Source organism: Malaclemys terrapin, chromosome 5, assembly GCF_027887155.1.
Source record: "Malaclemys terrapin pileata isolate rMalTer1 chromosome 5, rMalTer1.hap1, whole genome shotgun sequence".
Lineage (NCBI taxonomy): Eukaryota > Metazoa > Chordata > Testudines > Emydidae > Malaclemys > Malaclemys terrapin.
Genome location: NC_071509.1, coordinates 75175633 through 75189767, shown reverse-complemented (window position 1 = coordinate 75189767; position 14135 = coordinate 75175633). Strand labels below are relative to the sequence as shown.

At 39.9% G+C, this 14135-nt stretch overlaps 1 protein-coding gene across 1 annotated transcript in view; it reads left to right on the top strand.

Moving 5' to 3' along the window:
• Positions 1 to 14135, top strand: part of TLL1 (tolloid like 1) — a 196766-nt gene that overhangs the window by 128118 nt on the left and 54513 nt on the right. The window contains exon 10 of the mRNA XM_054031008.1: positions 10973 to 11088. Within this exon, the coding sequence (XP_053886983.1) occupies positions 10973 to 11088 (116 nt within the window). The remainder of the gene's footprint in view (positions 1 to 10972; positions 11089 to 14135) is intronic.

Here is a 14135-nt window from a genome sequence, read left to right as displayed (position 1 = left end):
GATAGTGATGTGTAGTATACCACTATATTGGAATCTGAGTATCCTCCAAAGGATCATTCTCAACATTTTTCTGTGCACATAAGTATAAATGGAGTGCAGAAATTACATTTTTAATCAATAAACAGATTACACCCCTGCAGTGAGTTATATCTTCTAGATACATTTTGCCTATTCAGCACATGAAAATATGCAATTTAAAACTACAAATTAAGTGAATTATAAGTCCACTGATAAGATCAGATACAGTTACATTTCTATTATAGTCAGTGTTTGAATGTCATCAGCCTAGTTATACCAATTATTTTAAAACAGTTTTGAAGTAGAATTATAGTCTGATCTCTCAGACACTGATGTAAATCTAGAGCAACTCATTTTAAGCCATGGGGCTCAGTCCTTTACCACTGTGGTACATGACAGAGATGGGATAGCAGGCTGTGATTTCCCAATTCTGGGTTTGGCTGGGGGCCAGTTCAAATTTAGTGTAATTTAGTGCAGCCTCAGGGGTACCACAATGGCCATCTACCAGCCAGAATTTGCCAGAGTGCAGCATGTTCTCACCACCCCCTATATGGTGGGCTAAGAAGGACATGATGACTGGGAGAATTCCCACCTGATTGTTGAAGCCAGTTATACGGCCACTTTGTACCACTTGAGCCACAAAAGGACTCAGGATTGAGCCAGTGGATTTGCTTGAGATTTACATTAGTGTCAGTGGAATCAGAATCTGTCACAAGATGTTTGTATGCACACAACACAAAGTAAGTGTCATGAGAGTTATCAGAAAGCTAACAGTTATACATTGATTTGGTGAATTAAGAAGTTCTTCCACGTACACTGAACTTGTACAGAGTTGTAGGGCGACCAAGGAAACCATTTTCTGTAATTTCCTTTTAAAATAATTTCAACAGCCTTCAAAAGCCCTCTGAGTAATTTTTAAAATGTTATTTGTTAATTTTTACAATATAAATAGATTTCAATGAATAAGATATTTGCATAAATACATTATGCACTACTCAACAGATTGACAAAGAGTAAAATATGCACAGGGGAAGAGAGTCTTTTTGTCTTACAAGCACTTAGGAATTATATACACCTACAGACACCAGAGAAATTCTTGAAGATGAAGAGAGTCAGTAGAGTCAAGAATGCTGTGCATTCAGTCAGTATTTGTGTGATCAAAATGAATGAAGTAAACACCTCATTATATTCTGACAATATGTATTACATCTGAATGACACCCCAGAAATGCATTTGTTTTTTTCAATCTATTTGGAAAAGAGGTAGCATGCTCCTAAAACTAACCTCAAAACAAATGTTCAGGGAAAAGATGTTTTTCTGTTCATCATGATAATTATTCATTACTGGTCATAGATATTGTCAGTGTTTTGTTCTGCAGTGATCTTTGGGTCTGTAGCGGTCTGGCTTTCAGGGCCGGCTCTAACTTTTTTGCCGCCCCAAGCAGCAAAAAAAAAAAAAAAAAAAAAAAAAAAGCGCTGCCCTACCGTAACACCCCCCCACCGAGTGCCATGCCGCTGAAACCCACCCCCCGCCGCGCTGCTGAACCGCCCCCGCGCAGAGCACTGCCGAACCACCCCCGCCCCCTGCCGCGCTGCTGAACAGCCCCCGCCAAGCGCCGCCGAACACCCTCGTGGAGCGCCACGTCACCGAACACCCCCGCGGAGCGCCACGCCGCCGCACTGCTAAACACCCCCCGCCCTGCTGCCGAACACCCCCGCCCCCCGTGGAGCGCCGCGCCGCCGAAACCCCCACCGAGCACTGCGCCGCCGAACATCTCTGCCCCCCGCGCAGCGCTGCATTCTTAACCCCCCCCCCCATGCAGAGCACCATCAAACACCCCCCCGCTGAGCGCTGCGCTGCCGGAACCCCTCCCCGCCACTGAGCGCCACGCCGCGTTGCCCCCCGCCACCCCAGGATTGGCCGCCCCTTACCAGGTGCCGCCCCAAGCACATGCTTGGTTGCCTGGTGCCTGGAGCCGGCCCTGCTGGCTTTACAATATCATACAAAGTTTCTGTTTTGCAATAATATGCTTTGGAAAATAGTAGCTATTATTTGCAACACTGATAGACTAATACATACATTGAAATGAATGGGACTATTTGAATGAGTAAGAGATGCAGGAGTATGTCCCTTTTTTGTGAAACCCTTTGGCAAATTTTGGGATGAAAGGTGTTGTATAAGGATCTGATTTAATTGCATGAGTTAGTCCTGTTACAATGAGTAAGAATGCTCATGTGAGTAAAGCCACAGGATTATGTAAAATATTATTTAATATAAAATGGTAAATGTTCTCCATTAGTAAAATATTAAAAATGAAAGATGCTTAAATTGCAAAACATACAGCAAAGATTTTGAAAATTAACATCTAATAATAAACAAAATAACCTTCAGAAACTGGTATACTATTGTGATTAAAAATATATTTCACTGCAGTCGGTAAGGAATATTAAGAGTTAATAGAGACATATTAAGCTTTCTGTTTCATGTGAAACATGGGATCATGTTAATATATCAGGCTGTGAAACTTCTGATGTTTGTTGTATTTTATAGCTGTGCTATATTACCTGTATGGGTTGGAAAATGCTAATCACAATGTTTGCTTGTGGTAGAACATCAGTGTTATTAATAGTATGAATATTTGCATAGTTTTCTATTTCTATATTTTAATTACATTAAGTTTAATATAATAAAACAGACACAGAAGATAATCATTTAAATGACATGATTTTTATGGAATATGTTCAATTTGGGGGCTTTATAAGGAATTCTTATGTGCTTGACTGTATTCATCCTGATATTTCCACTTGTGGCAAATCTCCAATTATTCCTATAAACAGACACTATTCAGGAAGCCATCTATTGCTTCTGAGGGATTACAAATACTCTTATGGAATCCTGACCATGATCAGTACTCTGTACTGAGGGTTATTTAGAATAAAGCACCTGAAGAGTTGCTGGGTGAATGTTCCTTTTTCTCCAGCTTCTCTAGCCTGTGGGAAAACACCCTCACTGGTGTTTTAATTAAGTGTCATTATCCTAGAAAGTTTCTACAGGATGAGAGACATATTTCAACTTTGGAGAGACTGGGCGATAGAACGATATGTCCTGTTTTCACCAGGTGTGAAGGTGCCAGGACTATAAGATTTATAAGATAGGAGTTTGATCTGTTTGTACTTTTTAGTTTGGATTGTGGTTTTGGTGACCTTGTCAAGGAAAACACAGCTACCGATTTGGCACAGTTACTTCTTAATATTAAGTAAACAGAAAATACTCTTCCCGCATTTTGGCCCAGGTGTGCAGACTTTGAAATGTTACACGTATATGATTAAAAAAAAAAAGGAGTAGGAAAAATAAATGAAAGAGAAGATGGACATTGATAGGTACAGAGCTAAAGAGAGATGAGTGGGAAAAAAGGGGGAAAGGAAAGAGGGGAGAAAATGGAGAGGAGCAAGTGGAGCAAGGCTGGCAGTAGAGAGTTTAGGAAAGAGAGGCAGGAGGAAAGAAGTTTGCCAAACAACCAGTCTTCAGAGTTTAAATTATGAAAAGCAGTCTCATCACATCATTGGTGTACTGGGACTGTGAAGGCCTTGAGGGGGAGGTCCAGTTTTTTTTCTGTCCTGCTGCTGCTGAAGTGGTCTCTGCTGTTCCTAGATTTAATCCCTGGAAAGTCCAGTTTTGCTTCTTCTATACTATATAGCTGGTCGAGGGATGGAGAAGAGAGGCTTCTGAAGCTTGATAAGCCTGAGAGGGCTTTTCCTAAAGGGAAGCTCTCCATCTCTGGAGGCTTGGGAGGGAGGGAAGGTGGGCCTCGGCTTCTCCTTTTCCCATTCCTGCTGTTGCTGAGGAAGAGCCTGCTGCTCCTGGGGCCTGGCCCAGTCCTCCCTGGTGAGTCAGAAATAGTTGGCCACTAATTCTATGTTCTTTATTTTCTTGGTGCCCAACTTGAGACACCTGGAGTCTGATTTGCAAAAGTGCTGAGCACTCACAGCTGCAACTGATGTCAATAGGAGCTGTGTTTTGAACATATAAAAAGTAAAGTGCTCAGAAAAATCCTGCCGTAGGCATATCAGGTTTGCAGCCCAAAATTAGTGGATGCTTGACAATTTTAGCCTTAATCTCATGTGCCTCAGATCCACACCCATAAAATGGTGATACGTAATGCCACTTTACCTCCCAGGGGTGTTGTAAAGATAAATTCATTACTGTTTGAACCACTCATATGGTTCAAAGTCACTGTGATGATTAATGCCATTGAAAAACCCATAAGGAAACTAATAATTCTGTATTCAATGCATTGTTTAAATGGTGTGTGCCAAATAAGCCCATGGGGCCACACACTGAATGATAAAAGGACAGAAGGATAAAAAGATATATTGAATAGCTACCGGTTCAGTAAACACCATCCATCTTGCGAACTGAACGCGGCAGTGGTCCTGTGGAAAAAAATATTAAGTGATCATGTAATTAAAGGCTGTATCATAATGCATGTGCACGCACTTGAATTAATTTAGGCATTTCCCAATTTTTGAGTTTTTGGCTTTGCAACCTGAAATACATACATACAGCACCAATATTATTCTCCACTCCAGCTTCAGGAAACTAAAATACTTCCTAACATTTTTATACAAGTAAGCCACCAGTAAATCAGTTACTATTTACACACATTTACCATGCAGTGGTACTGAGAGTCTTATTAGTATTTCCCCAATAACTGTAAAAGGAGAGAACTGCAGCATCTCAAACACTTGTATGTAGCAAATGCTGATTATGGGTTGTTGTTTTTTTTTAGTTTAAAGATAAATACCATATCTGTTGCAGGTATTTTAAAGGCATCTTTTATTGCAGTATTATGCTCCATGTATTTGTAACTATTAGGGGCTTTGTAGCTTTCACATTTCAATTTGACTCTTAAGCAGGGAGGGAGCAGGTCAGGTCAGAGAAACGTTGCAGACATGCCAGGGTTTACTAACCCATGCTATATAATTAATGAAATGTTGACAAATGTCCTTTTATCTGTTTGCCATCTGTAAAAATTGCTGATCTTCAAAAGGAAGAGGCAGAAATAATTTCTCTCTCCTCACCCCACACACACAGAACTCTCTTGGTTTCTATAAGGGGTGTTAGAAGTCCATACTTCTTGAGCTGTAAAATAAACAGATTGCCATTCCATACTGGAAGGACTGCAGTTTTGTTTCCACTACACGCCTAACCTAATAAAATTGAAATAGGGCATAACATTTAGAGAAGCCAGGCAATAGAGGAAATACCAGCTATGTTAACCTTTAATAAGGGAGTAAAAGTGATCTTTGTAAAAACAGAGGTGTGTAACATAGAGGTAGTAATTAGTTTATTCTGGCATGAAAAATACTAAAATTGGTTCTTAGGAAATGTAAATAAGTCACCATACATTTAATTGTATCATCTGGTCACATTTCTTTTTAATAGTGGAACCCATTACTCATGGACTGCAATGGTCAGTGAAATAGTTTATAGTGAAGCATTTCATAAGCCTAATCACAAATAATGTAATTGTTGGCAGTCCAATTATGGAAAGAAACTTTCTGAATTCTCTTGTGATGGAATTTTAACTAACTGCTTCAAGAACCACTGAGCCATTGAAAAGAAATGTGCTTTTAAACAAGGGGGGAGGGTGCCCAAATATTGCCCAATCAAAGGCAGCTTTGGAAACTGGCCAGGGACTCAAAGGCTGTGCCTGATTTGTGTGACATATGGAGTAGATTGTATCTGCCCTTATTTTTAATATGGAGTATGTCATCCTATTCTAGTTTAATCTAAGTGAACAGTGTCTTTAGAGATGAAAGTTGCCACAGGCCACTTTGTTCTCCTTGGGACTCAGTTTGTCCACGTTACTAGAGCAAATTAACAAATAGGTCATTAAACTAATTCAGCTTTCATAATGTAAAGCAAAATGACCAAATCATGTGAATACATGACTTTGATTAACAAGTAGAAGAGGCTTATCTACTATCTCTTTTTCTTGGCTGAAAAGAGATGTTTAACTTAAACAGTAAATATTGTCAAATATAGGACACAGGAGAGTAGTTTAAAACTTATATAAAATTTTATTAGAAGAGATCTGATTTTAAACTCTCCCCTCACTCTATGCAAAGTTTTGGAGGTTGTGGTTTGTCTCCTTACAGGACTCCGTGATTGTCAGTCACATGGCCTGGGTGTAATTTAAAGGTACAGGAGGAATTCTTCAGGAGCAAAACTTGATCCACTTGGAGATCACTTTGATCCACTTATATGCAGCTGAAGTGACCTCACCACACTGGAGAATCAACCACCAAATCTGCGATCTGAAATTTTACTATTAGGTCTTTTCAGAGAGGTGGTTTTAAAAACAAACAAACAAACAAACAAAAACTATTTCATAGCTCAGCCAGGTAGATGCTGAAATTCTTTAAATGAAATTTTAGGAACTGTGGTGTTTAACTGGCTGAGGTTGATTTTATAACAATTGTGACAAAGTTCCTCCTCTATCTTGGTGGGTCCTGCGCTTATTGGCAGATTTTCTTGCCTCAGAGATTCACCATGTGGGTTGGGGAACAGCCCAGAGACCTTCCCCTCTGGGGGAACCCACAGTCCAGGTCAATTGGGAGGTTTGGGGGGAACCCAGGCCCACCCTTTATTCCAGGTTCCAGCCCAAGGCCCTGTGGACTGCAGCTGTCTATAGTGCCTCCTGTAACAGCTGCATGACAGCTACAACTCCCTGGGCTACTTCCCCATGGCCTCCTCCAAACACCTTCCTTATTCTCACCACAGGACCTTCCTCCTGGTGTCTGATAATGCTTGTGCTCCTCAGTCCTCCAGCAGCACACCCTCTCAGCTCCTTGCACCTCTTGCTCCCAGCTACTCACACCACAAACTGAAGTGAGCTCCTTTTAAAATCCAGGTGCCCTGATTAGCCTGCCTTAATTGATTCTAGAAGCTTCTTCTTAATTGGCTCCAGGTGTCCTAATTAGCCTGCCTGCCTTAACTGGTTCTAGCAGGTTCCTGATTACTCTAGTGCAGCCCCTGCTCTGGTCGCTCAGGGAACAGAAAACTACTCATCCAGTGACCAGTATATTTGCCCTCTACCAGACTCCTGTACCCCACTGGTCTGGGTCTGTCACACAATATAATTTAAGGATCTGAATAGAGTAAATCTCCATATCTTAGCTCTGTGTGCTTTACTAAGCTGCTAAACTCTGATGACTCCCTATGTTACTTCAGTGTCCCCCTCTATTTCTGATAAACTGTGGAGTTCCCAACTGACTTCCATTATATACCTTATACACTTCAGTCCTCTTATATATATATTACATGGTAATATGTATATATCTATCTATAGGTATATATTGAATTATTGAACGGTTTTTTAAATTATGTTTTGTGGTTCAAAGTTAAGGTTGTGTGTAAACAAACCACCCCTTACATGTTGCAATATTGTTAATAACTCAGCCTCAATGTATGGACTGTAATGATGATGAAATATTTATATGTTACTGTATTCGTTTCAGAAATGTATTGCTTCGGTATTTTTAGTTGTAATACACTTGTTATGTAGTTATTATTGGAATGACTTTAACTATATTGTAGGTTAACAACAGACATCCTAAGTGTATAGGCATGAATCATAGAGTCATAGAATATCAGGATTGAAAGGGAACTCAGGAGGTCATCTAATCCAACCCCCTGCTCAAAGCAGGACCAATTCCCAACTAAATCATCCCAGCCAGGGCTTTGTCAAGCCTAACCTAAAAAACCTCCAAGGAAGGAGATTCCACCACCTCCCTAGGTAACCCATTCCAGTGCTTCACCACCCTGCTAGTGAAAAAGCTTTTCCTAATATCCAACTTAAACCTCCCCCACTGCAACTTGAGACCATTACTCCTTGTTCTGTCATCTGGTACCACTGAGAACAGTGTAGATCCATCCTCTTTGGAACCCCCTTTCCGGTAGTTGAAAGCAGCTATCAGACCCCCCCGCCCCATTCTTCTCTTCTGCAGACTAAAGAATCCCAGTTCCCTCAGCCTCTCCTCATAAGTCATATTCTCCAGCCCCCTAATCATTTTTGTTGCCCTCCGCAGGACTATCCAATTTTTCCACATCCTTCTTGTAGTGTGGGGCTCAAAACTGGACACAGTACTCCAAAAGAGGCCTCACCAATGCCAAATAGAAGAGAATGATCATGTCCCTTGATCTGCTGGCAATGCGCCTACTTATACAGCCCAAAATGCCGTTAGTCTTCTTGGCAACAAGGGCACACTGTCGACTCATATCCAGCTTCTTGTCCACTGTAACCCCTAGGTCCTTTTCTGCAGAACTGCTGCCTAGCCACTCAGTCCCTGGTCTGTAGCAGTGCATGGGATTCTTCCGTCCTAAGTGCAGAACTCTGCACTTGTCCTTGTTGAACTTCATCAGATTTCTTTTGGCCCAGTCCTCTAATTTGTCTAGGTCCCTCTGTATCCTATCCGTACCCTCCAGGGTATCTACCACTCCTCCCAGTTTAGTGTCATCTGCAAACTTGCTGAGGGTGCAATCCACGTCATCCTCCAGATCTTTAATGAAGATATTGAACAAAACCGGCCCCAGGACCGACCCTTGGGGCACTCCGCTTGATACCGGCTGCTAACTAGACATGGAGCCATTGATCACTATCCATTGAGCCTGACGATTTAGCCAGCTTTCTATCCACCTTATCAGAGCAGGGGAGACTACAACAGTTCAGGTTCTTTGGGAGATGCATCGTTATTTGAAGATAGTTGTTTGTGTCTCTCGGGTAAATAATATATGGTTTGGTAATTTACCATGAAAGATTATTTTTAAGCAAAGGCCTGGATTCTTCCATACTGATCTCTTGTACCTGTGGAAGAGGAGGAGACCCCTGTAGCTCCATCCTACCATGGGAGCACTCTTAACAGGATTAGGGTTTGCAGCTGGTGAGAGAATTTTGAGGAGTGTGTGGTTGGGGGGCGGGGGAACGGGTGGGAGATGCAGTATATATGTTATCCTCCCATGGACCTCATGGGTAATCTGCTGAAAAGGTGCTTAGTTACTATGGGGATGGGGGCCGTATACTTACCTAGGTAGACTGATATGAAAAGCAGCCCGATCTGCGTTACATACATCCTCTCCATGACATGTAAGAACACTACCTCCTCTCTTCAAGAGAGGTTCAGAATGAAGCAACTAATAGGAGAAGCCTTGGCATTGTAATCCCATCAGTGTAATCCCACTCTGATGGGGAGGTGAAGGTGGTGGAGGAGCAAGAGCAGGGCTTCTGAAGATAGTGTGCAGTACCTTTGGAGCCAATGAATTTCCTGAATTCCACACAGATTTCATGGGCAGAACCACGCTTCCATTCTGGTTCTGCTTCATTGCATTTGAAGCAATATTATTGTGTCCTGAGGCTTCTTTTAAATCTGTAGGCAACGCTTTGGTTTCATATCAGTCAGCACTAGGGAAATCCAGTACAGTACTCTGCAATTTATTTGAACTTTCTTTCATGCTGAGTTAAAATAAACTCTTGTTAATTATAGTAGAGAATTTTCTCTAAAAATGACTTGTACAGAAATAATTATTTAACATTTAAGTAGCTTTTCTATGTATGTAATTTTACATAATTGTCTGTAAATTAAAAAAGAGAGAGAGAGAGAAACATATTTTTAAAATAAAGGCAGTAAGAGATTTTTCTCTATTTGGTTCCTAAAGGACACAATATTATGCCACTTTGACATTGGAAATTTCGGCTGGAATGAGAGTCCTTTTTTTTCTCCTTTATCACAATCACTATTAAATCTTCAGAAGTCGTGGTTAGTACTTTGAATGGAGTTTAAACCTGCTTTTACAATACAATTGTCAGATTAAATCTTGGACACATTTTAACAAGGCAGCATCTAGCTTTATAGCTGCATTGTCTGTCTTCAAAATACAGTCTCCTCCTTTGTACCCTCTTATCTAAAGGTTTTTCCAGATCATTTATAATTCATTGAGATTTTGATGATACGGTGGTTCACCTGCTGGCAGCTGTAGCCCTGTAATTTAAAAGTATTGCAGATCTGATTACACTGTCAGTCACGGGGTAATATTCTCAAGTTCACATTTCTCCGATCACACCTACAAAATCAGTAGGTGAAACAACTTGTTGATTGAAGGTCACAAAGATGACTGACTAAGGTGTAGGAATCCTACTTGAATCAGCTTTAATGGTAGAGAATGGCAGCAGCTTGTGATGATATAGCTCAGTGGGAAGAAAGAATTATTAATTAGTAACCCAGCAGCTAGCAGCATGATTGACAGGTAAGCTAAAGGCTTTAGTAATACAGAATATCAAAGCTTTTGGTATTATGGGTATTTACATTTGTTTCTCTTTATTACTACCTCCACAAATCATTTTTGTGCAAGAGATTTTGTTGAATTTAGGATTTAGGTTTCCTATTCTAATGTGAATGAATACATCAGTTCATATTCAGCCTTAATGTTGGACAATGTAAATTATTAAATGAAACTGCTGATTAATTTCTCATATGTCAATCACTTAAGCACTGTGTTTTTCTTTTAGTTCTTCTCAGATAATTTGGGCATGGGTGTGGGTACTGCATGTAAATTCAGAAAGTTGTACAGAAATAAAGTATAATTTTGCCATGTGATTGTCAGCTATGAAATTTTTTAAGACTCTTACAATTTTGGTTATGTCAGCTGCACAGCACATAAGTGAAAGGGTTCATGGAAAGAAAAAACTATGTATAAAAACAAAATGTATAGCAGACTGGTTTAAATCATTGCTTTTGACTAAATCATAACATCACTAGACCACTTTTCATTCTGCCTCTGTACTGAATCAAATCAATTCTAAATAAATATTATAAAGGAGACACTTTTTCCTGTGTGCCTTATATTTATAAGACACATGAATTTCTCTGTTTTTACCATGTTCTGTTTTTTTCAGCATGTGGAGAAACACTGCAAGAATCTACAGGCAACTTTTCCTCTCCAGGATTTCCAAATGGTTATCCTTCCTACACACACTGTATATGGCGAATCTCTGTTACCCCAGGGGAGAAGGTACTTAACCATTATTTCACTACCTCTGTCCCTCAAAATAAACACAAGCATTCCTTTTCTAAAAGATATTCTTCCCTGATTATTTAGCTTTTCTTTTTACTTTTTTTTTAAAGTTTGCATAATATCAGGAACCAATTCAGTCCCTTGAACCAATATGTTACAGACTTTGGACTGTAGGCAATTGATTTGATTTTGGCCCATGTGATTAGACGCTCAAGGTTGTTGCCATCTGATGGTTGTTTAAATGAAATAAGTTCATGGCTTTAGTCCACTTCTTAGTAGGTAGATGTTCAGATCACAAAAACCCATCAAAACTTGCGCCCCCATTGACAGCCTCAGCCTAAAGGCAGAGGGGTTTAATGGGCGTGGAGTTTCAAATGCCTTCTCATCTGCATGGATGATCCTTCCAGGACGGGGCTGAGGCACATTGGTTGTGCAGCTTGGGGAAACCCAGACTGACTGTGCAGCCTACCTAATACCAGCACTTTTAATGCAGTCAGTGGGTTTATATTTGTAAATTGAATATAATACAATGGAAAGTAAGAAGAAACTACAAGAGTTTTAAATGTATCATTGTAAGTGTTCTCTGGTGGTGTTCTAGTGGAGAATTTGTATACCTTGATTTCAGGAGTTTGTCTCATTGTGAAAGTTTGCATGATGCTGAAGCAGAGTCCAAGTTCTCAGCCTGGGTGTAAATTTTAGAAAAAATGGATCAAGAAAATTATTGGGCTGGTACTAAGTAGGGGAAGGAAATGAGGCTTCCTTTCGCAAAGTTTCTGTGATATTGAAGGCACAAGCCGGCTCTTCTTTTCTAGGGCATTCCAGCTTTTACCATATTTTGTTCTCATTTATTTACTAGGATATTGATCTCCCTCCAAGTAAACAGTTTCAGTGGGATGAAGGGCGGTATGGAGAGTTTTCCCATAGACAAAATGTGCAGAAAAAAATACACAAGTACATTTTAAAGAGATGGAAAGGGTATTAGGAGGGCAATATTAAGCAAACTGATACAGCTTTGAAGAGAGAGCTATAAGAACTAAGAAGTACCCTTATACTAGAGTAAAAAAAAACCCAAATCCACCATACTCCACCAGATATTGCATTCAGGCCATGCCCTGCTCTCCCATTCCTTCTCTTAAAACAAAATTACTATATTCTTAGTTCTCTCAAGGTCTGTGTCTCTTCAGCCTAATGAACATGTTTGTTTTCTGATGCACTGATCGATCCCAGAGAGATGTGAGAGCTATTGCCATTGTTATGAATAAAAGCAAAGCCTTTTGGAATGTATTACTCCTCCTGTTGGCAGGCACGTGAAACAGGATGAAAAATAAGCAGTCTCAAATGCTTGGAGGATGTTGGTGGCACTGCAGGCTGGTAGGGAGTGGCAAATAAAAACGGCTGAATAGGAGAAGGTTTGCACAAAGGAAGCAAATACATCTGGAGGGATAATTTTACATCCCCACTACCTGCATTGCAACACAGTTAATGCTACCATCGCAAAAATGTAATGCCCTACGTTCTTTTCTTTTCTCCAGTAAAATAAATAAATATATAAAGTTTTAGGGTTTAATCATTGCTGTTTTGTTTAAGTTAGAAAGCAGTTCTTTCTGAGGATTTCTAGGACATATGCAATTTTATATGAATGGCTCTAAGGACCTTAGGTTTATTATAATATATTTATAATGTTGTTGCAGAGTCCAAAGGCCCCAACTAGGATTGGGGCCTATTATGCTAGACATTGTACAAACTCATAGCAAGAGAGAACGTCTGTCCTGAAGATCTTACAGTATAAGAAGACAAAAAACAGATGAAGGACAGAGAATGATTCCCTAAATATACTTTAATATGACATATAGTATTTATCAGTCTCAACTCCATCCTCAGGCTCTGAAACAATATCCATTGATTTCTGTAGCAGCTGAGAGCAGAATATGCACATTTTGTGTAAGCGTTCCATGTATTAAAATCAAAGGATTAATTTCTGCCTCATTTCACACTAAGTTGTATCTTACTTGAAATAAATGGGAATACTTGTAGAGTAAGGTCCTTAATGTGAGCAAGGGTTGGCAGAATCAGGGTCTAAGAATTAATTGACATACACAACACAATGCCTCAGAAACAGATATTTAGGTCCATTTCATCAAAAATATACGGATGATGGTAGAACATCAGTCTCTTATTTCATTGTATTCCCTATGAAGGAACAAGTGAAACATAATTATGTTTGTATTTTACTTCCTTTGTTTTTAAACACTGAAATAAATGGTACAATAATGTTAAGTGCCGTTTGTTTTGGGATTTTGCATTCATACTCATTTGCCCCTAAAATAAGATGTGACCTAATGATCGACTGAGAAGTCTTAACTCCAAACTTCCTGGCTTCTCGCGCTCTGGTTTCTTTGGACGGAACAGTATATTGTTTCAACATAGTTTGGTGGGGTGTTACTTTTTCCCTATATTCATTCCAGAATCCACACGGACTTATGCTAACACAGATCCTCTATGAGGTCACTGGTGGTAGGAAATTAAGAGGGATGAGGTTGCAAGGGGTGGTATTGGTAACAAGCACTGCCATCTGAAGGGTGAATCCCTGCTCTCTGGCTCCGAGGACTTAGTTAGCATAGGGGGCTAAACTGTACCAATGTTTTCTGGATCTGGCCCTTTGAATATGCAATATTCAATATTCTCTATTTTTTCCTTAGCCTTTATATGGCTGCTTAAAGAGGATAACTAATCCTCAGCTATTACGAAAGTAATATTCAATTAAAAAAAATCCTTGCAGAAATGTATAGAATAGCCCCGTTTCCACAATGTATTTTGTTCTTTCTCATCCCAGCAAATAAGAGGCATGATATATTATTCTATTTGAGGCTGCAATGGCATGACTGACTTTGCTTACGTAACCAATAATTTCTTAATTGTGCTGACAAATGTTCATTGATTGTCTTTCTCTGGAGACTTTCAGTCATCCTGTCCCCTTGAACTGTTGTTCTGCCTGTCTCCAGCTCTCCAGATTTCTGCAGAGTTGCAAAATGGAACCTTAAATA